Source organism: Myripristis murdjan, chromosome 14, assembly GCF_902150065.1.
Source record: "Myripristis murdjan chromosome 14, fMyrMur1.1, whole genome shotgun sequence".
Taxonomy (NCBI): Eukaryota; Metazoa; Chordata; class Actinopteri; order Holocentriformes; family Holocentridae; genus Myripristis; species Myripristis murdjan.
The window spans coordinates 19577786-19602610 of NC_043993.1; the positions used below are offsets into that span (position 1 = coordinate 19577786).

The 24825-nt window shown below is 41.5% G+C and overlaps 1 protein-coding gene across 3 annotated transcripts in view; it reads left to right on the plus strand.

The window, feature by feature from the left end:
• The window catches only part of abr (ABR activator of RhoGEF and GTPase), a 151936-nt gene that overhangs the window by 36613 nt on the left and 90498 nt on the right, over window positions 1-24825 (plus strand). For 2 of the 3 annotated variants that reach the window (XM_030068686.1, XM_030068687.1), the window contains exon 2: window positions 21045-21226. In XM_030068686.1, the coding sequence (XP_029924546.1) occupies window positions 21045-21226 (182 nt within the window). Of the gene's footprint in view, window positions 1-13359; window positions 13379-21044; window positions 21227-24825 lie in introns of those variants that run through there. The other variant, XM_030068688.1, reaches the window with a different exon arrangement.

Sequence of the window (24825 nt, forward strand, 5' to 3'; positions counted from 1 at the left end):
AGAAATCCCTGAATTGACATGCTGCAATATGGTACAAAGGATTGCATATTTGTCAGGCTTGCGAGGCAGACTGTTTGCAAGCTCTGGATCTTGTGAAGATTTCAAAGTGATCAAAAGGGTAGAATTTCAATGGATATTCAAATTTTCAATGGTGTTACCCCCAAAATAGCTTGAACTGTTTCCACAATCCAGCAGTTACTAGGTAGCCTCTCAGCACAAGTCCATAGACTGACACATCTCCCTGGATATATTCATAAAAACTATCCCACCAAGTCCTCTCAAAGAAGGCGGAAAACCAATTAAATTTTATTGATATGGCACATTTCTTACATTAAAATTAAATTCAATGCTCCTTACATCCGCCACTCTGAGTGACAGGAGCCTATCCCAGCATGCATTGAGTGGAAGGGCAGGTTGCCAGTCCATTTCAGGGCTAGCATACAGGCAAACACACTCACACACATATTCACAAGACTTGAGGTTAAATAGCTAAATCCACCAAAGAGATGTTTTTCTTCTCACCTGTGCAATACGAATTACTGTTATTTCATGCCCACTATCTTCATGATTCGTTTTACAAAATTTCTGCTTTCCCACCAAAACGTTTACTGCTTTGTCATCGATTGCTGTGCTCACATTGAGCATCTCCTCTTTGGATATGAACAGAAGCTCTTCTGGTTGGCTGGATAGTGTTATTATGTTACCAAACATTTCCATGGCCTGGCTTAGCAGCGCTTGTAGATGCCACAGCTCAAAACAAACCCTTAGATCTGATATATCTATAGCAAACATACCTTCTCTGATGTGAGGCATATTCTCCTAATTGGACTAACGGGGAGTGGAATAAGTAGGAAGTAAAATTCCCTCCAGGTTTACCCCCAGGGCCACTGACAGCAGCTTGCATTTTGATAGGACTTTATGCCCTGTGGCTCTTTTGTCGTGCTGCTTTGCACCAACATAAACGCAAGAGCGAATGCACACATGGCAGAGGATACTGCAGCACACTGAGCAATGGATGCCACATACCAGAGCTACTGTACGTACCGTGCTGTATGTGGGTGTGTGTTGGCAGGGAATAGCTCTACGATACATTTTAACATTCCACATGCCTCACAAACACAGGCAGAGAGGCAGAGAGAAGCCAGAGATGGTTAGTTGAGTGCAGCTTGTAGAAATAGTCAAAAACAAAACAAAAACCTATATGGATGTGAAAGCTTTTGTGTTTATATTTATCATTTTTTATATTTATTGGGAGTGGGTGATATGGTTGTAAATAGTGTCATAATATCCATAAGTCACAATATGACTTATGTATGCAGAATCACATAGCAAATAATCAAACTTATGTGTATCCCATTGAATAGAATGGTAATCTTAGGTGTGATGTGAGTTTTTAATTTCACTCTCAGTTTAGACAGAAGAATTATGCATCATTGTACCCCAAAATCACCATGTCATCATTAGATAATTTCACTGAAAGACGCTTAACAATTGTATTGGATTTGTCTGTGTGTATGTGTGCATGCATTGAAGCATCGATGTGCACGTGCAGGGCTCAAGGCCCTATGTGTGACAGTGGTTGTCCTAATCTATGGAAGCAGTGGGTTGTAGCCAACCGGTCCATGCCTTGGGGATTCAGGCCAGCTAATTACAATGTATGGTGGCTGGCTGCCATGGTAACATTGGGTGGGTGGTTTTGGGTGGAGGTGGGGGGTGGCGCAATACATGCATGTGGCTGTAGAGCTGAGGGGGCCCTTATCTCTGGCTGCCTACAGGCATATGGCATGTGGAGATATGCAGCTGTGGAGCTGTATTCATTTGAGGTATAAAGGAGCGGTATTGTTACGTGACTCTGCCTGTCACTCATCAGACTCTTCTCTGACTGGGAAGACTTCGGGATGTGTGAGCACAGATTTTAGAGTGGGTAATGGGCACATGTCTTCATTAGCTGTATCTCAGTGCACTTGCAACGGAATGCATACACAGCATAAAAGGTTTCTATCAACACTCGTCTGCCTACTTAAGATATTTTGTGGCATTTAGGTTTTGATTTCTGATTTGCAGCTCTCCTGTCATCTTCCATTAATGCACGGGCTTTGGAAGCATCTCTCTGTCTTCTTTCCTCCCTCTCTGTCTCTCTCCCCAGTCACTGATCTGTGTGGACTCCCGCAGCCGATTGACCTTTAAAGTGTGCCCAGCCTGTTTCTTGTGTGTGGCTGTTGGCGCTACAGCTCCTGTAGCTGAGGAGCCAACCTATTATCTTCTTGATCAGGGTGGATGAGGGGAAAGGGGAACAAAGAGCCCAGTTTAACAGGATGACTCACTCATCCTTTCAGACCATAGCAGCTCACAGCTCTTGACACCGGCTTAGTTCGCATCATTTGGAATTACTGTGACGTTGAGCTGGTGGAAAGCAGTGGGCTGACCCTTTATGTCGTGGAGTGGAAGATGCACAGACTGACCTTAATGTAGAAATATGGGATCTGAATTGTGAAAGAAAGGGCACTGTGTTTAGGCTAATTTGTAGAATTAAATTACATTCAACAAAGAGGCTGCATTTCATTAGATATAGAATGAATACCTACGGAAAGAGAAATGTAAGGGCCTGACACACCTTGTCTGCTGTGAAATTGAATTCCACATTGAAATATGCCCTCGTCTCCAGAAGCAATCCCAGTTCTTTAAATAGAATTGTAGGGTTGAGGCAAAAGGATGGATGATCATTGTCCCGGTTGTTCATTTAATTACACATCTAGGGTATGTTTAAGTGGTTGTGTGTTAAAGATGACCCTGATGTACAATCTCTCACACCTCCTCCGTACAACATCAATGTATTGACTCGAAACAATGCATTTCTCAGTGTTGATGCTGCTACCTACCATGTCCTGCATTTATGTTAAATTTATGTAGCTGGTTTATTTATAGATCATTAAGCACTAAAGCTTCCAGCAGTACTTACCATGCATCTTCAATAGGTGTACCGTATAGATCATTTGATCAAGCTGTCTGCTCTGTAGTGGTGGGCGGGTTACAACTGGAGAGCTGCTCCAAGTTGAGCATAGCAGGGCTTGGCTCCTCATTAATCACAATTAAAAGTGGTGGCTGATTCTGCCCAATTCAAGTTCAAGCGCAAGCAGGTTTTTGCAGAGAGTGAGCCCACCTAGATCTAACTAATCAGCATCATCACCAATCAGTCACAGAACAGAATGATATTATACAGTATGTAATAAAATAAAACACAGTGAAGCAAAAACAAAGCACAAGACACAAAATAGCATCTTTGAGCTATAGCCCTAGTGTATTCAGCACCACCAGTGCATACCAGGTACCAGTTTTTTTCTTTTTCTTTTCTTTTTTTTATAGAAAAAATAGAAGATACCTTAAAGGCGGCAAGTCAAATAGGGATGCTCCATCAGGATGGCTGAGTGTGCAGTTTGTCCAGGGAAACAACAATAAAGTGGCCAGTAACATGGACAATCTCAAAGAGATGAGAGAGCAAATTAGACAAAGAGAAACACGGTGAGGTGGAGGGACAGGCCTTTAGCTCCTGCCAGTGTCCACAGAAGCCAGCGCAGCACTTGCGTCCACTGCCAGGTAGAAAAACTGTGTTGGACAGATGGCTAAGCGAGGAAATCCAGACAACTCAACAGGATGTTAAGACTGTCTAAGCTACAGTAAAGCTAAGGTAAGACAAGAAGCTGCATCCACGCTGAGTTACGCAGTGTTAAAGTCGGTTGTGTGACCATGAAAATAAAGAGGTTTTGGAGTGGATAGTTTCCATAGAACAGCTTGGTAGGAAATTACTCTGCTATTTGGCAGTTTTTCCTGCCGAGTCTAAGGACAGTAAGGTACCCAGCATCCCATGATTGGAAGACACAGGGGTACATACAGGGGAACATTGAGGTCAGATATATTTGAAGGGTGCAAGCCCACGTAACATATGTTATCTAGCAATGGAGGAAAATTGAGAGTAACTAGCAGGGTGAATCCAGGGCTACCATATTTTTTTCTGCATATGATGGTGTGTGAGCATGAGGTTGTGGTGTATCAGGGAAACTTTTTAATGCTGCTTTTTCGGCAAGCACAAGAACCTCACAGAACACAATACAAGACGTTTTCTGAATTGTTTTGGTCCGCTGGGAAATTCAGCCTACGCCCGAGCCACCAAGCTGTACTTACTTCAATAACATTTAATCTTTTACAACTAGTTTGCCTGTTACTCCTACAGACTTCTACTTCTACCGATGCACACAGTGAGGCATGCAAATCTGTTGTAAAAGCATGCTGAATGTGTCTAATGTGTGACTCGCAGCCAAAAAAGCTGAAGAGAGACAGTCTGCCTAATGCTGTTCTCTGAGAAGATGTAAGTACTTGAGGTAATTTAAGAACTGCTGTTAACATAACGGTGAAATAATGGTTATTAGTACCAAAATAGCAAATGGTCAGACTTTAAAAATTGATGAGATTATGGGAGAAAATTGGGAGAAATGAGACTTTGGAGGAATACTGAGAATACTGGCATGAAAATGTGGAATCTCAGGCAAATTGGGAGGGTTCTTGAACTTGAAGAAACTGCACTGGAGAAACAAAAATCTTACTTTATATATCTTGGTTACTGCTTTTAGATAACTGGGTTGGAAATAGCTACCGCAAACCTAGCATCTGCCAACAAAAGGCTCACCTAAGGCCTCAGTCATCTCCAAAGGCAGTGACTTCTATTCTATTGCAGATCCAATTTAATGTTCAAGTAACAGACCAAGTTCTAGTTTGTCTTTGCATGGTGAGAATAGTTGCAGTATACAGGATCTGTCCATGTGCACGTGTTTGTGTTTTGTTCGCTCACGTGTGTGAGTGATTCTGTGTATGTGTGAGTATGTGTGAGAGAGAGAGAGAGGAAAAGAGAGAAAGTGTATATTGATCAGCGCCTAAGCTGGATTGATCACAGCGAAGATGTCTCCTGGGGAGAAGCAGCAGAGCTCGGTTAAGAACACAATCTGTCGCTCCGCATCTGTCTCGCTTGCTCGAGGCTGGCTCACATGTCGTCAGTCTACTGTTTTTACATTTGGTCTCTGGTTCTGTTTTAATGTTGGTGTCAGGATAGAAGTTGCATGAAATGAAACGCTGCTGCACACCTTATGACTCCTGTGATTGACGATATGTAGGAAAAATAATGTAAAGGTTATTGAGCACATAGTCCTGCACACTGTCAAATAGGATTGGGCAATATATTGATATCATCATTGATATTATTATTATTATTATTGTTGATATGGGGAATGTTAGATATCACAATATGCTGATATAACATAAGTGTTTTCTTTTCCCAGTTTTAAGCTGCAGTACAGTAAAGGGATGCAATTTTATGAGCTTATAAGACTGTTGTAACATATCGAGGTATTTGGTCAAATATAACCCCATATTGGATTTTGTTCATATCGCCGAGCCCTACTGTCAGTTCACTAAAAACTGTTCTCCCACACTTGTTAAAATGAAGATGAACTGTACACTTGCCAAAGCACCTCCAATAATTTATTTTCTTGAATTTAAATGCCTTTTTTCAAGGGAATAACACTGACTCCAAGTGATGCTATATCACCGGTTATTCTGTCCTCAGTGGCCTGTTCTCCAGCCCCAGGGTTGTCATGTTTCTGTTGTCAACATGCTTTATGTTGATGGGTGGAACAACAGACCCAGGCTGTAAAGATACACCTTCATAAAGGCTTTTAATTTCCCCAGTGTCACCTCCTGATTGACGACCACGGGACAGGGAGGCATAAAAGCCTTCATGTACACACACACACACACACACACACACACACACATACTGACCACACATTCTGTCAAAACCACTGATGTACCGTCATACTGTCATGGCTCCGCAGGGCCGGGGAAGGCTAGTGGTTCACTGGGACACAACAGGAGGCAGTGCTCTTGTTTTTTTGTTTTTTTTTCTTCTCCTTCTTTTTTCTCTCTCTGTTTGTCTCTGTCTTGCATCTTGTCTTCAGAGAATTGAATCTGTTATGGTCGAGCTGCTTTACATCTTTGGAGGACAGCATGGGTGATGTTGAGGAATATCTTGTCAGCCACCCAGAACACGTGTGCACTCAGACAAACACACACACACGTACGCACGCGCACACACACACACACACACACACACACACACACATGACTGAATAATATACATGTATGGGCATGTCTCTCTCTCTCTCTCTCTCTCTCTCTCTCTCCTTCTCTCTCTCTCTCTCTCTCTCAGACATACACAGACGCACACACACACTCTCTTTTAAGGTTCACAATGGTCCCAACTCTCAGCACAGGTCTTTACTGTTGAGGTGTGTGTGTGTGTGTGTGTGTGTGTGTGTGTGTGTGTGTGTGTGTGTGTGCTCTGTCTCTGCAGTCCTGCCCTTATGCAGAGGCTGTTTGTAGGGTTGCTCGTTGCTGAACTGAAACTCCTGTTGGTGCCCACAGCAATGATAGCTGGCTGCAGGGGCATGATGTAATCCCTCCCCTCCTTAGAAAAGGTGCTGAGCAAGGCAACACAGCTCCCTGATTGAATTCTCACACTGCAACAGCAACTTTTGCACACACTGCCTTTATTGTTTGCTGCTCTCTACAGCCAAGCCTCACCCCAGTGCAGTTTGTGGGGACATGGGAGAAAGTTAGGAATGCTGCAGTGTATCATGGGTGCTGTACTGACTGTTTGCTACCTGCATTTATCTATGGAGAGCCAACAGCTTTCTCTTTTCAAACAACATTCAGCATCATATTCATGCACCTGTACGCACCTTCACACCTGGGAACTGCCCAGTACACCCACAGCCGCCTACTAAGTAAATCAAAGGTTAAAATGTTCCCACAGGTCATGGAGTTTCTGGAAAGTCATGGAATTTAATAATAAAATAGGGGTATTTATTAAATTTTTGGGACAGAAACCACTTCTGCAAATGTAATATGTATTTCTATTGTCTTCACATCATGTTCATGTCCCGTGCAGGATAAAACAGAATGACATGACCTTTGAAAAAACCTCTGAATCTGATGTATGTTTAAAAATTTGGCTAAGGGAAAGAAATGCGTGTTTATTTATTTTTTTCTGGTATAAATGCCTTGCAACAGTAGCTGCTGAACAAACGTAAAATATTTCTCATTTTCCTCATTTGCTTTCTTTCGTTTTCTGACCATTTGGGTTGAATGTGAACTCTATTAATTCACTTTTTAATGGCTGCAGCTGCCTCAAGTTTACAATATTATGATATATTAGAGTATCAAGTCAAGTTTGGCATGGCCAATGCTGGTCATGCATATGAGTATTGAAGAATACGAAGATACATGAAACAGTTACCGCTTGGTTATTTGAAAATGGGACCCTGTGCCAAGAGAAAGATGTAAGAGAAGGACAGACTAAAGGAGTGACAGAGAGACAGAGAGAGGGAAAAGGAGAAATAACTCCTACTCCTGCCAGATTTCAGCTTATTACTCCTGTAATGTTCATGCCAATGAAGCATAGTGAATTGAATTTGAAAAAAAAAAAAAATGCACTGGAAGAGCAAGGACACAAATGTGTTTGTATTCGTGCTGACTCATCTGTCATCAGATCATTGTACTGTTGCACCACATACTCACAGACTGCCACTGCTGCCGGTTTGCCCACACCCACACAGCACAGCTACATGGCCGCCGCTGCCATCACTGCTTAACATGTCAGAGGTAGGAAATAGAAAATGACTTGTCAACATGCAAGATGGAGGACAGGTATGCATTCATACTGTCATGTTATGTTTGATGTTTTCATGCCGTAGCATGGGTGTCAGCGGATGAAAGATGTGTAATGTAGCCTTTTATTTTGTGTTTATTTTCTTATTTCTCAGAACTGTAGCATGAATCAGACTGCACTTTTTGTGTATATATGCTTGTGTGTGCATGTGCGATCCTCCTCTCGCTTGTGTGTGTGTGTGTGTGTGTGTGTGTGTGTGTGTGTGTGTGTGTGTGTGTGTGTCTTTGAGATGGATGCCCCTGTCAGTCCCCAGTAGCCCGGTGGATATCTGTGTGGTGTGATGTATGCCTCAGAGGGTTTGTATAGTCCCTCTCACCCATCACATCACTGGCCTCATCCAGCTACTCCCACCCACCGCAGATCTTCTCTGACAGCCCTGTACTTTTTACTTAACAGGACAGATAAAACAAAAATGTTTATGTCTATAAGTTAAAGTAAGATTACAGACCTAGCCATTTGTATTGGCTGTCACTTTGTCTCAGGTTTAGCAGTCAGTGCAGTCAAACAGCTACAAACTGGTCTGCCATTGCGGCTCTAGCTGGGGTCAGTGAGTTTGTTGTTGCCAGGGAGCAGGGCTGCCACTCAGCTGCCTTGCTCCAGTGTGGCTACGAGGAGGCCGTGCAGCGTGGGAGAGCTCAGTGTTTTCATTCCCATCTCCTTCATACCTGTGTGATTTTCTCTCTTCGAATGTCAGCATCCTGCCTCTGTTCTGTGACAAAACCATGAGCACTGACTATTTGTTGTAGAGAGCCCATTTATACAGTAGAGGTAGGTTCACATTACAGACATTTTTCCTTTTTTGTAGGATTTCATGCCATAATGTATTTTGTAAGGGAGACAAGCAGGGCTGAGCAATATGAACAAAAGATTACAATATCCTGTAACGCTTGTTAATGATGTGGATTTGATAGCCAAGCAGATAGAGGCAACAGAACAGCTAAAACAGTCCGAAAATTGCCTCGCTTTACTGGAATGCAGACAATAAAACCAAGAGAACCATAGTAATTTATCCAGAATCCCAGATGACACCTAGTCGCATATTGTGATATCACTATAATCTCAATACATTGCCCAGCCACACTGATGGGCGCCAGTAACATTCATACAAGCTGTGCTCACATAAGGGAGTAAAGTGAAAGGAAAGCAGAAATGAAAGTATAGATCTGGTACATTCAGAGCTGCAGGTGTCTTCTTTTGAACCAGGCTCACCCTTAGTGTGTGTTTGGCTGCAGGATAACTATAGAGGATGAGCAATCCATATTATCCCTGCAGAGGTTTATTGTTTAGTGCAGATCAAAGATCGGGGAGTGAGGAGCAAACACACTTAACTGGGACCTTTCTCTCTCTTTGTAGCCCTAAGCTAGTTTATGACTCAAGCTGTTGGGTTTTGAAAAGTTTCTCTTTCTTTTCTTCCTCTGGTATAAATAGAGCTAGCTAGCTACCCCCAGACTTGACCAAACAGCTCTTTGGCAAGTGGGAGGTGTTTGCGTCAACTGGCCAGTTGTCATGGCAGCCCTTGCCCTTGCCACGGAAGTGGGCCCTGTTATTGAGAGTGACAGGTGGGTTTGGAGCCGTCCGTCAAGACAGGTTAACAAGGGGAGTGATGTGAGCTGACATTGGGCCACAGGAGAGCGATTGAGGGTCACTGGGTGTATGCGTGTGGTTGGTTATGCAACAGCACACATGAGCAGCGGCAGATCATCTCTACTGGTGAAACACAGAAGCTTTGACACCCGTGATTTACCAGAGAAGCAATGGGCTGTCTAAAACACTGGGATCCATTGTTTGTCTGCTGTCATTCATATGTGATGAAAACAGCCTTACTTGAGAATTTATTAATAGTTGGACAGTTTCTCTTTGACTAGCAGGGCGGCCTAGTGGTTAGTGAGATCACCTTTGAACTGTTAGACCGGACTTGAAGCCCTCGCCTCCTGTCTAACTTGTTGAAGTATCCTTGACCAAGGCAGTCAATCCCTATCAGCTCCATTGCTGCTGACTGTGACCTCTGACCTCCATGTGAAGGGGTGGCAAGGGAAAAAAGTTTTCTTCATGGAGTTTCTGTATGGAGGACCAGTTAAAAAAGTCCCTCAAGCCAGGCTCTCTCTTTACTAATCTTTTAATACTCCAGAGTGGCCCATTAAAATTTAAATGCAAGACAATTCCACTTGGAAACAAAACTGAGGCAAGACATTGCACGCTCGCTGTGCATGGCTAATATGTTTTAAATTGTGATGGGACAGACATAACGCTGGCCAAACCGGTCAAACAAGGTATCAACATAAATGATGTATCTGCAGCTAACAGCAGCGAGTTAACGTTAGCTACGCTTTGAGAAGTGCTTTCCAGTAGACCTTATACATTTCTTGACCTGGCGTCGCCGTTTCTTGTAATGATGTGGGAATGTGTTGTGTTGTTGGGTTGCATGTTTTGTTCTAATCTGCAGCCTGCAGATAGACACATTTGTGATGCAATGGATGCAAATGTTTGGAATTGGCCTGCTATCTGACTTCACTTCTTATATTAAATTTCAGGCATGCAAAAACACACAGGGGTGGTTGGAAGCATTTAGAAATTGTGGGAGCCATGCATCTGTTTTGAGAGACTTAATAAAGTATAATCCAATTATTTGATTTATTTAATTCAGCAGAATCTCATATAGACAAGTAGACAACACACTTGCGCTGCCCTTTTCATTCCACAATTTTTTGTCATTGCATTTTGTCTGCTTCCTGTGTAATTCATACATGCTTTCCCACTGCATGTGGAACTAGTTGCTCTGGAGCTGCTGAGGTGGCTTGTTACATAGCAGATTTAAACCCTCAACTTTGTTATTGTGTCACATACTTTTGCTTTCACTGAAGTGAACAGTTGTAGATTATTCAGAGAGCCCTCTATTTGTTTGTGTATGTGTGTGTCTTTGTCTATGCCAGTATATTCGCCTCATTCATAAATCTTCCTGGTGCACATCTTTATAATTTTGTTGACACCATCACCTAATTAAGAGGAGCCTCGTTTATTGACACCCTCACCTTTCAGCACACACACCAGAGCATACATGTGTGGCTGTGTGTGTATGTGAATGACATGTGAGAGTGTCTTTGTTTCCTCGTGGGCCAGGCTGATTTCCCTAAGCATTATGTGAAGGGCAGGGCAGGCCCAATGAGAGCAATGTAGAGTGAAACAAAGACGTCAAATGCATGGAAAACCACACAAAGAGTCGTCTGTTGGCTATTTAAAGCAGCTTTAAAGGAAATATTAATATATGAATGAATGAATATCGCTTTTTATGGTGCACCTTGCTTTTCTCTGTGTTGTGTTGGATGGTGGTGTATGTTTCTCATTTAACTGGCCATAGATGACATGATGTCAGTTTGATAGCAGAAACATTTTCAGCTGTCGAAAACATCAATCATCAGCGGCAGGTTTTCATGTCAGCCCCGTAAAATCAAAGAACAAGGGCTGGTTTCTGCCCTCACTATTTTCCACCAGTGTTAAACAATCAATTACACAGGCAGAAGTCCATTCAGAAGAGACAGAGATGTCGACTTTCTCCACGGGCAGCACTCTCAGTTGATCAGAATGCAGTGCGAACACAAGACATGTTGCATTTTGAGTAAGAGGAGCAGCCATGATCACAGATACACCCCAGTGTTCAGGAGCTGTTTGACTAGTTAGCTGTATTTCCTTTGAATGATATCAGTTCATGCCCTTCCATCGTAGTTTGGGTGTTGTCAAAAGACATTGTTGGAAAAATATTAAATCAGAAGTAGGAAAAGGAAGTGGGGAATCAGATGAAACCGATGACATTGAAAAAGCAAACCTTTATCGTAAGCCCTCTAAGCAGTGTATATAGTGATGAGTTTGATTGCAAGTTGCTCATATCTCTGTAGTCTCCATGTAGTGTGTTCAATCCCTCTCTTAATACAGCTGATGGTAACATAACAGCCACGAGTGCAAGGCCCAGCATTAAAGTGGCATGAGAGAAATATGTTTTTTTTTTATTATTATTATTTTTATGGATAGCAATTAAACCACTTGTGAGTCTGTCCAACACCCGGGTCAGTCATTGTGACTTGCCGGCTAAATGCCTCAAGTGTTAAATGAAAATAAAAGTGTACAATATGCATCGATTTTAAGTTCCATAGGGAAAAAAAATGAGCTATCTGCCTTTAAAGGGGGCATTCTTTTGATCAGGGATGTGCAGAAACATCTACAGGTATGTTGCACAGCTTACAGTGGCCAGTAGTTGACATAAAAAATATCAACAATAAACTATAAATAATACTAATAAATATTATCAGGCAATGAACTGGAGCAGAGATGCCAGGTGCACAGGCAATGTATCATCATGCAAGTTATTGAAATAATAATACTGCCTTGTCATTTGCTTTCTTGGCTTGAGAATGAGGCGTGACGCCCTCCATCACAGAGCAGTTGAAAATGTGAGTAGATTAGTTACCTACTTGTGATCTTTGCCTCCAACACAAACAAGTAAAGACACGGAAAAAATCTTGAAAAGGACCTTGTGTCTGATTTTATCTGGAAAAACCCTTGAAGTGGGCCTCTCTCAAACCATGTACAGTAAATCATTTTCTGTTACCATCACCCACCTTTTATTATTATTTTATCATTTTAACTTTGAGGAAAAAGAGATTTGAGAGGGGCTTTCCAAATAGATATGCATCTTGTATGTTATTGCCAAACAAAGTTTATCTGCAGATGTGTTGAATATTGTTTATTTTCCTCTCTTCTGTTTGAGTCTTTGCTCACACTGGAGCCACCAAACTGAGTCAGTCCATCACAGTACACTTTTGCTGGCATAAACCTTGTCCAAGCAGTACGATTTGACTCATTTCCAAATATGAGGACTTCACTAACCCACAGCTGACTAGTGGCTTTGAACTGGAATTGTTCAGCTGGCTTTTCGTTCTGGCTTTTTGACAGGAGAGTGTCTTACTGGCATCAGTATCTGAACCAAAAATCCGGACGCAGTTACTTCCCTGTATTACAGAACAATGAGTGCGACATGCATATACACACACATTGTATAGTACACTATCGATTTTCTGATGGCTACGTGATGTCATGACGCCACAGTCTCAGTAGAGCTACTGGGAAGTGATGCGACGGTGTTCAGTGGTTAGAGATGTAGTGTTCAGTGAGTTTATTGATGTCCTGCCTGCACTTCAGACCTGCTGTTACCAGTCTTTCTCTCTGTGTCTGATGCTTCCTCCCTGAATGTGGGTGTGCTCTCAAATAACTTTATTGCCTCAATTTGAATGAAAGCTGTCTGACAGGCATACAGCAGTCGGTGACAGTACTCTTCCAACAGCTTTTTCACATCTCCCTTGTTTCTTCAGGATAACATTTTTTTTTTTTTTTTTTTTTTTTTAGATTTGTGATAGAGCAGCAGTGAATCTGCTGAGCGAACAAAGCATTTCAGGTGAAGGACAGTCTTTGTTGAATTTGAAGTGTGATGTAGCCGTCCTCTGCCTTGGTGAAAGTTGTTTTGGCCAGGCAGCACACACACATGCCTCTACACAATTATGGCTTTCTTCTTTGAGGCTGTGTGTGTCCTACGTTCTCTCATCTCCCCTCACGGTAAGTCTTTTACCCTGTGCTTGTCCATATACTTTATATGTGTGTGTGTGTGTGTGTGTGTGTGTGTGTGTGTGTGTGTGTGTGTGTGTGTGTGTGTGTGTGTGTGTGTGTGTGTGTGTGCGACACAACTTAATGCAGGTTCTGTTCAGTGGAGTGACAAGTTGGCTAAGTGTGTAATGATTTCTCAACAAGACATTCCATTTCCTCAGGTTAATCCTTTTACTTGGCGTTGTCTTGCGTCTAATCACATGTCATGTTGAGCCTGGCCCTGTTTTAACATGGTATAGTGTGTGTGTGTGTGTGTGTGTTTTTTTGTGTGTGTGTTGGGGGCTCTGCCAGTCTATTGACCAGTAATAATAACTGAGGCTGATGGAGCCTCTCTACAGAAGAATTCCCTCTCCATGGACCGACACCACCACAGAATTGATTTTCCTGTTTGTCGCGCATGGGGATTGTCAGGATGCATTAGCTGATTGACACAGCCTGCGAGTTTGTGTTTGTGTGTGTGTGTGTGTGTGTGTGTGTGTGGCAATGTGTGTGTGTGTGGCTCATTTGTGTGAAATGAGCATTTATAACAAAACGAACGAGTTATGTTTTGTTAAAAATGTAACAATAGAGGTTTGAATTGCAATATGAGCCCTGTATTTCTTTGCAGTACGGCCAAAAATGTATTGTTTTAGGTGTGAATCTTTGGCTTCACATTAATTCCCTTCGATTCACAATTCAGTAGTTGGTGATTTCATTTAAGAATGATTTTTCTGTTTTTGAATAATTCAGATTCAGATTGATTCAAATCTGTAAACTGTGATTAGGGTCAGCAGTTCTATTTAGTACTTGAAACCAAAATGTACACCCATTAATAAACATATGTAATAGTGTAAGGCAGGGGTTGTTAACCTGGACTTCACACTGAATGCTGGAGGGGATTTTTTTTTTTTTTTTTTTTTTTACATATTTCCATTTATTACCTCATGAATAATCAAATTAATTCAAATACATAGAAATTAGAGAAGTCAAGGTGACTCCGGGTGATGATTACAAATAGCGCCTCTCCAGTCCTTGGTAGCCTCTGCTAATCGACGTCCCATGCAGTCTTGGACTTCTTATACATACACATCTGTGCCCAAAAATATTAGCTTACTGACCAGGATCTCAAAATAGTTGATTGATGCTGGTGATTGGGGAAAAAAAAAAAAAAAAAAAAGCAAATGTTGTATGAGAACCAGCATTCTCCAGGTTGCTGGTGGTCCCCCTAATATTATAGATTCTATAAAAATATTGACAAAAAGATGCAATTTATAGTATTCTTTTTAACACTTTGTCTAGTTTTTTTTTTTTTTTTTTGAATGAATTGAATGAATGAATTTATTCACAGCATTGCATTTTGCTTCATGCCAAGATCAGAGTGACCTATTACATTAATTTCTTTCAGCAGATTGATTCACTTGAATGGGCAGAATTTGTAAGTGATGCATCAATGCAGTGAATGACTTCTTATGCTCCTACCTATTATCAGTGATTGACCTCAGATCCATACCTGACAATACACTGATTGGTAAAAATATGGTGGGTTTTCAAGCGCAGTCAGCTACCACCACCATTGTGTTCTCAAAGTGGCTCTCTGCCTCATAGTTTTAATGTGCATTTCATGCGCATGTTGGTCAACAAGTCTAGGAAAGCTGATTTGTTAAAGAAAGATGAGGTAAAGTAAGAAAGTATTTATTCATTATTAGACAGTCTGTTAGTGACTATAATATCCAACTCAATGGGAGATTAATCGCAGTAATCTTCACAGGGAGCCCATGGGAGCAGTGTTGGCAGATATGTAGAGTACAGGAACGTTGCATAGCCTGAGCCACTCAGACCATTTTATTATTTATTGTAACTAGGTGAAGTGCTCAAATTCCACTGAACAAAAGCCTGAGGCCGTAAAGTTTAACAGTTCGTTTAACTTCTCCTTCTCTCTTGCTCTTACTGGACTCAGAATTGTAATTTGACAGTGTTAAATTTGCATATGAATCACTTTCTCTGAGGTGTGTGGTTGTAAAATCAGTGACCCCTGTTCAGACTGGAAATGTTATGTGACCTCAAGATTTAAAATCATGATACTAATATTTATCTTCTAAACACAATGATTCTCTTCTCTGAGGAGAAATTCAGTCCGATCAAAATGTTCTTATAATTTTATACCGATCCCCGTATTAGCAGGTTATCATGGTTATAGATTTACTGGGCACCCTTGGTTCATAGTTGTGAGGTACTTGCATGATGGCTGTATTGAAGCATTTCACTTAACACAGAGCCAGTGCTGATCCAGTCATGATAAATATTCCTGATCACAGTATCTATCAAAATAATCAAAGTAATGTAAATTGTTACAGTGCCATTGTGAGCCTGCGTTGTCCACCGACTCTGCTATCATGTTTGTGTTTGCAATAGAGGAACTAGGGACATGTGAGAAGGCTGGAAACATGACCAGTTTGAATCTATGGAAATGGCGCTGCGTTTCTACCTTTTGGTGTCCGTCTCTCAGCAAAGCCTTGCTACACAAAAGATTTGAATTCTAAAATGTCAAAACAAATAAAATAATTGAACTTACATGCTGTAACTAACTTCATGTTCAATTGCTTACTTCATGAATCCTTCGTTTTCCTCTGCATCACTATATCCAATACATAATTTAGGATGTTCCAGCCCGATCTAGTGTTGCCTTTTATGCCCCCACACTGTAAACAAGAGTGCTAGTGCTTTCTAGGTGCTCAGGTGATGGTATGTGTCATCAGAGTATTGGAGTGAGTGAAACTCATTTGACTTTAAAAACATGACCCCGTTCACACCGAAGCGCTGTGGGGCACAGTGTTGTTGTAACTGAGATGTTTGCTGAACAGAATACGCAGGCCTAATTCTTGAGTTGACTTAGCAGCTACAGTTAGATAAACCACAACTTCATACCAAAAAGTAGGTTAGAGCTGGCTAATGTTTAGTGAACTCTACCATATTGCCGATATTTCCCTTTTGCAAAGGGAAATACATATTGCAAACCGTTTTACACATAAACTATCAAACAAATAAATAAACCATCAAACAGACTGGTGCTGCTTTAGTCGGTCTCCCTGAGCCCCTAACAAAGTGCTCGCTGGCACTGTTTTGTCATTCACTGTCATGCAGAATGAGCAATGCAAATGTTGCATGGCTTAACAACCGTCACTGCATGAGTGATCAAACTGAGAAAAATGACCTCAGTTGTAAACCTTTTTGCCCTCACCAAAGTGTTATTGGTGCAGAGGATTGTAAATCATTCAACAGCATTTATGGATCCAATTTTTATTATTATAAAAGCTTAACCCTTGTCATGATCTATGACATTTCACCTTTAAATCACACAATTTGCCCTTGTGGAAAGCTGTCTTGTAGAGCCAGTGCATTTATTAAATGCAAAGTTACAAAATTTAAGCTGCACAAACTAATAAACACAAACAATGAAAGAAGTTAGAGGCACCATATGAAAAATTTTAAATGTGTTCTATGTTATATACCCATTTTTTCTGATATTGAAGGTGTCTGGTTCAAGCAGGTGTGGGAGTAAATGTCATTTCAGTATAGCAGAATATTTTTGCTCAGTTGAAGGTTGAGTTAAGTGTGATGTGCATGTGCTTCAGTAGTTATTCCCTGTATGCAGTCAAGGAAACCCTGCTCCCCTAGGCCATCGCACATCAGCTGACCAGGGCCGAGGTATTGGGACTGCATAGTATCTGTGAGTGTGTATTGATACCACTACCAGCCTTTGTGTGGCTTTTCCCCCTAAATCAACCAGTTACATGATGTGTTGGCAGTAATGTAACCTCTTCCCATCCTCCTAATCGCCACTATTCCACCCTCCCATAGACTGTACTGGATCTCAGTCTAATCCAGTTGCTGAGTGACCAAGTGGCAGTCAGCCAGGCTTACAAGGAGCCACTCTGACTTGCCCTTTTCTTTTGTCTGTGCTCCTCTCTCCCTGGATCTCTATCTATCCTACAGCTCCAACAGTAATTGGCCTAATCAAACATAATTAAGGGAAATGATGGCCACTCTTGCAAACTGAATTGCACTCAGACACATCGACTCAAACAGCATAATTACCATACACATTAACAGTTTAGCAGATCACTTATACAGCAGACATTTGACCAGCAGAGTGTGAGTGAACAAACTGTAAATGTGTGTGCGTGCGTGTGTGTGTGTGTGTGTGTGTGTGTGTGTGTGTGTGTGTGTGTGTGTGTGTGTGTGTGTGTGTGTGTGTGTGTGTATACATGTACTGATGCAATGCATGGGGCCCAGAGAGCAGAGGTCCACTGTGCATTTAGCCCATTAACTCTCTACTTTCCTGGAGGCTCTTCTTCTCAGTGAACTGGCTCCCTCTACTTTTGGATGGCCATGCTGCTGCCTATTGATTTCTTTCAGAATTGAAATGAGCTATAGCTCGTATCGCTGATAAAACTGGAACAGACCTTGGTCCTTTAGTCAAGGACATGCTCCCATCTTCAGATTGGAGCGATTTGCTGAGCGCTGCATACCCGCTTACACATCATTTAAGGCTTTCTGATGCTAAGTGTGGTATTAAATTTCATTATTCAAGGCAGCTGTAATATGAATGATATGCGATTGTGATATGATTTCCAATTTTAGTAGGAATGATGATTTTCGTAACATTATTTTCATTTTCACTGGAAAAAAATATTCCAGTGACTCCCGCACACTGCAGTGTGTTTTTGTTCTGAATTTGCCGGCCTTTGGTCTTCTCCTACGCACCTGTTGACCTACAGGTGTGCAAAAGGCTTACTTAGTGACTGGAAAAAATATTAAAATGATGACGGTATGGTTTTTGAGGTCTGCACTGTAAACCATCCATGAGACAAAATTTTATGTCCACACAAATGTTCAGTACTGTCAAAATGACATAAAAACTTCACTTGTTCACTTGACTCAAAACAATCATCTGTTGTGACTTTGGCTTAAATCTTTTAGATTAAGTCAACAGTTTTTGATTCTGAGTTAATTTTACTCAAATATATGAAGCATATATATCCTAATTAATGCAAGGCCAATAAAAACATGTACATTGATGCATTTAGCTTATATTTTGATAGTTGAATGAACTATTACTATTAATGAACTACTACTTAATGGTTGGAATTTAACTGAATAATAAAAAAATATTAATTTGACGTTAAAATTATAATAATAAATAATATATAATTATTCTTAGTACACAGCATGACTACATTATGACACATCATTTTGTTTGTGTTTAATAAACACAAAAATGTGTGATTTAAAAAAGTTCTGTTGAACTGACATAAATATCCAATCAGGCAATGTAACAAAGTTTTTTTGTGTCTGGTGTACTCGTAACATTCATGTTACTGTGCTGTATTAAACTAAAGGTTTTGTGTGCAAGTCAACAGACTTTTACGTTGAATGAGAGAATAGGGATTGACAGTGTGTAGCAATGCATCTCTGTAACACCGCAATACTTTTAGGTGTGTGTGTGTGTGTGTGTGTGTGTGTGTGTGTGTGTGTGTGTGTGTGTGTGTGTGTGTGTGTGTGTGTGTGTGTAGTTGTGCTGTAATACTGCCCTCCTTTTAGCAGACAGAGACAAACCTCTTTGATGGAGGCCAGAAGGTGGACAGGAGAGGCATCGCTGCTAGCAGAGAGGGAACAGATGGGGTGGAAAGGGAGAAGAAGAAACACACACACACACACACACACACACACACACACACACACACACACACACACATTCACAGCTATGGAGACTGGCAGGTTGGATGCGCATGGCTTGGCTCTGGCACGATGACCGCACTGTTGGATTTGGACAGGTGCTAGACCTCGCCTCAATATTTTAACCCCATCCTTGCCTTGATGTCTCAAACAACCTGTGCCACAGCAACACACTGTCTCTGTGTTGTTTCCACTCAGACTCTAATGCTGTTCCATTTGTCAAGCATTTGCCCATCAGCTACAAAATAAACCATATGGTAGCTGTGGGACTTGAGGGTCCATACGCATACTTGCATGCAGCTAACAGATGGAGGGAATAATTTTTCTTTTTGATTGACAGATGGGAGGTCCAGTGACTGTGTATTATGGCACGTGTCACAAGGTGACAGACGGTGGTGTGTCCGGCCCCCTTAGGCCCCTAACACCAGGGGCTTGATGGTGTGTCTCATCCCAGTGGGAGTTGACCCCTGCTTTTATTTTCCAATTAGTCTTCGTTTGTGGCTCGTTAGTTGCACAACAGCACTCGAGTGTGGCTGTACTTGCATGCATACACACGAGCACACGCAGCGCGTGCATGCTTGCAATGTTGTATTCCCATGATTTGTCCTCGCACTGCTGTCAGTCCTGCTCTGAAGCGAGCTTTTCACTGTAGTGTGGGCCGTTGCCAGGCAGGGAGCTTCACCTACACACCTCCTACACAAGTTGCTCTTCAAATATTTATTTCAACTTTTACACCAACCCACTCTTTCTGGTTACACTGCTGGTGCACGCGCTGTTGCCGTTCCCTGCATGTAATAGGAACATATCAGAAAGAGACACTGAATTTTCACATAATCAGGGGAAACAATGAGAGTGTGCAAAAGCAACAATGTGAACATTTATTGATATATTTTTGGCTTGTAAAGGTCCAGTACATTTCGATTTAACCTGTGTAGAAAACCTCCATGCTCCACACTGGTGAAGGCAGGGGTGTGCTACACATTCACTCTTTTTTTTTTTTTTTTTATCACGCATCCCTGACTGGCCATCACAAATATAGCTCTTCTGTGTAATAAAGCATCACAAATATAAAAAATGTCAACCCACTCTTTATGTCTGATATTGGTGTTTTATGTCTCCCTTTGCCAGGTTGTTATTCTTCCTCCCTCTCATGCCCCCTCCTCCCACTGCTCAGAGTCAGCACTGTTGCTTTCCACTGAAGCTGTCACTGTTACTCAGGGCTGAACACCAGCATTGTCACAACACATGAATTTTGACCTTGATACCCCATACTAAGTTTAGCGTTTAAATAGTGTGTACTACCACGGCACTACAAGCAAAAAAAAAGGTACTTTTGTTGCTTTGTAGCTACTTTTGCATTTCTGTAGGTCCTGTCAGTAGTTCCGTGTCTTACCTGTTTTATCAACCAGTTTCTATAAACTGTGGTTCATTTCAATACTGTTGCCACGTTTTCAACTGGTTGATGGTCAGGCTGTGATTGGCCTTCACACATCAACACCCCTTGAAGTGGGATTTCACCTTGGAGGACATGTATTTTTTTCTCTAGGTATGAATTTTTCCAAACTTGATCCCCAAGGGGTTCAGGGAGTGAGTGAAGGAGTAAAGAGAATATGGAGGCTATGATAATGATAAGGCACCACTTTATGTGTTCATTCTTCCTCTCTTGTGTGTTTCATTGTGCTGCTTATCTGCCAGCAAAAGCAGTAAAAACTGGTGAAAGCATTGAATGTTTATCAAGTGTGCTAAGTCTTTCACAATGGTGTCAAAGTAGTTCTCCAGGTTTTCATCACTGAAATGCTAACCAGCTTCTCTCTATCCTCTCTGTCTTGCCTCTCTCTTATTCTCCCCATCTGCCTCCCTGTCTGTCCCACCTCCCCCCACTTCCCTCACTGTGTGCCTCCAGACTTTAACTACAACACAGACGGCTATGAGGGGGACGGGGCAGAGGATGGCAAGTCCCAGGATGGCTCAGAGACCATGCCCTTCATAGATGAATCCCCCACCATGTCGCCCCAGCTGTGCGCCCCCCGTGGGCCCGACGGTGAGACGGTATCCCCCACGCCTCCAGAGGGTCTGCTGCCTGGGGTAAGAACACACTCACGCAGCCACACACACTCAAACATAGGTATGCATGAATGCATACATACAGCAAACATACAGCAATCCTCCAGTCTTAAACAACAACTACGTACAACCACATATGGAGAGTGTCTGCAGATTTATAGAATGCAGAAAAAGTGCAAAAATATCTTGATCATTTTATCTAAACTCAAGACTGTGAAAGGTATTGAATTCACTTGTACAGTATTTAGAGTCTGCGTAAACATAAATAACCTACTGCATAATACCCGGGTAGAATAAAAATATACAACTTATTATGTGATATATTGAGTGACAAACTAAATTTAGTGCAAAATTCCTACTCCATTTTATTAAAACAGAATTAGCAGAACACACAGTGTGCTATAATGTAGATGTCATAACATGAAAATGAAGTGCATAAACGATATGCATCAATACAAGAGGCTAGAGAATCAATACAGCATTGTGAAAAACACATTGTGTTGTGATACTCAGCTGTATTGATTTTTTTTTTTTGCACATCTATAATAGGGTGGAGTTTTCATTGATTTCCTCAGGTGAACCAAACTTCCAAACAAAGCCGTGATGGACTTTTCAAGCTTTCACATTTACCTTTAAATACATTTCACTGTAACTGGCACTAAAAAGAGGTATTAAAAAAACTTAGATTTGACATTATGAAGCCTGTAGACACCATGCTCAGAGTATAATGTTATTAAAACTGATATGACATCACCGAGTGTTTCTGCCTCAGTTACGGACTCTCTGATCTTGTAGCTCTGTCTTGGATGGCGTCACTTCTGGCTCCATCTGTGACGACAGTCTTACTCTTTTCTGGCGTTCTTATTGTTTCTTCCTGAAGTTAGCAGTCAGATCGTGATGCACTGTAATTGTCAGCGATTAGCTGCAGTTTGAGTTGAATTGCTCACAGCACACTGCAGGTGCCACATTCACACCACCAGGAAATCATCACTGTACACAGATGGTGTTTGATGCCATCAGAAGCAATCTGCCAAGTCCTTGTTTATAAACGGAGAAAACATTCCAGGATTTGTTGTAATCCTCCTCAGAGTTCTCTCTCTCTCTTTCTCTCTCTTTTATTTCTTTTAATTTGGCCACATCTTAAATTATATGCTTCTGACCAGCATATAGGCTACTTTGAGTTATGTTTTTGGTCATGTTTGAGGTATCAGCATATTTCAGTGTCAGTGATCATACCACATATTAAATCTTGCTCATATGAGTTGGTCAAAAGTTAGTGGTGTTTTTCATTCAATCTCTTACCACTCTGTGTGACTGTGAATCCTCGTTTGCTGCTGTATACCTGCTTGTGTGTTATGACGGTGTGAGTGGATGTCCCAGCACCCTGGGAAAGCTCAACAGGAGCCACGCTGAGCCAAACCTGACCCCTCTCTCCCACCGAGAGAAAGAGCTATCATGTGTCACACTGTCGATTACATGCAATACAAAAAGGCTGAATGAAAAGTACAACATAAAGGTCAGTTCTAACTGTAGCTACACCGTTCAAGTACTCATGTATATAGGAAAGTCACTATTAACTTGTTTAACACATATTTTTGACTCTTGTACAGTAGCTAAAGAATTCCTAGAGATGACCTTACAATTGCCGTCATATTTTCAAGAAGTGCGTATCATCCTGAATAGTATCCTCTCATCTTCATCATCTACTCTCTGTAATTGCTTTCAAAAACTCTCTATTGCCTCTTTCCTTGGCTCTTATTTTATTTCCCCTGAAAGCAGTTCTCTTACATGATTGCTGTATGATCACCGGACAGGCACTGACCGCCTCACCACTGACAGCTTGTAATATTGGTGATCTTTGACAGTTCATTCTGTTGTTGTAGTTAATGTGAGTCACTAAGGATAACCGTGTCAGGAGATGTAAATGTAGATATATCCCCATCTAGTGGTGGGATGGAGTAAGAACAAACAAGAACATTTCCATAATAGAGCATTTCCATAAGCTTGCTGGAAACTTAGACCTTTTACACACTTGTATTGATCATCTGTCTCTGGTGATCTGATCACAAGTAGAGACAGATCGCAGTTCACACCTGACAGTATCATGTATCTCAAACGCAGCTCCAGTGAGTGTTAGTGATTGACCTCAGATCCATCAGTTACCTCTTCTTTTCTTACTTTGATTCACCTGTGCCTTATTCCAGCTCACGCCTGCCCCTTATTCCCCCCCACTCTTATACTCTCTGTGTTCAGTATTTTACCAATATTCCCCATCCATCCTATTTCCTATTTTTGGACCTTTGATGAAGCAGTTGTGCCAAACCACTCTGTTCCAGTCCAAAAAAACAAAAAAACAAAACAACAACAACACTGCCATCTCACTACAGAGACAATCTTCATTATCTTTTGAATTTAGCTCCAACAGTCTACTCTATCAAACACTCCTGCATTCCACACAACCTCTAATCTATATTCCGATGTTTTTATGGATACACCAGCATACTTGACCGTTCACACCACAGATGCAACATGCTCCCATTCATCCACGTTCAGAGGCTGACCTGACCATCTCTGACGGTGGTTTGAGTGATTGGATCACACAGCACTGAACCCCATTCACGCCTCACACTGTGCACTTCTCATCAGACCACCTCAGATGATGTAAAGGGATTGTACTAATGATTTTACATGTTTAGCGTAATATGTAGGCCTAACCTTAGGCATTTTTGAGCGCTGATGTCATTTTTCCTACCTTTTTTTTAGATGCACCGGATTATATTCATCACACTACAATATGACATTGAAGTTTCAGTGACATCAAACTGTCTTCACACCACCACTGATGACTAGAAACTGGGTGAAGTGAAACCATTTCTCTGTCAGAAAATAGTCCCTGGGGAAACATTGGCTTCACATGGCCAATTATCAGTTCTGTGGTTTTTTTGAATGGTGACTACTTTGTACCCCCACATGATTTCCAAAATGGTTTGTTGCAATATAAAATGTGAGTAAATTACAGCAAATAGGCCAAACATTCAAAATCACCGGTATGGTCCTTTAACACCAAGTGTTAACAGCGTTTCAGTGCCTCTTGCTCCTCTTTGAAAACTCGAAACACAAATTGAAATGTTTTTGTCTGATGCTGACTTGTCTGATGCTGTGACACGGTCCAGTTTAGAGGATTCAAGCCTTTCATGGACACTAAAGGTTTTCACACTGTAGCCTTCCTCTCCTCGCTGCCTTGTCAAGAGAGCCTTTCTGCTGAGCTGGCACTGCCTCTCATCTGCTGACCTGAGAGAGCCAAGACTAAAGCCTCTGAGCCAACCCATGCGTGTGTGTTCATGCATTCATGTGTGCATTTAACTTTTTTAGCGACGTATTTTGAGTTTGTATTATGCAAGTCAAAGCTGAGTTGCACATTGCGACATGACATTAATATAGTATTTAGGTATTTGACTCGGCCATATTATCCTAATTCCGAAGTCCTTGCCACATAAAGTAGGCTGACTAAAATAATAAAGGATAATAAATAATAAATAATAATGTAGGCCAGGAGGTTAGTTGCCTGTGAAACTAGCCTAGATTTTGCTAGATTAGCTTACATAAATGGCCTGCAAAAA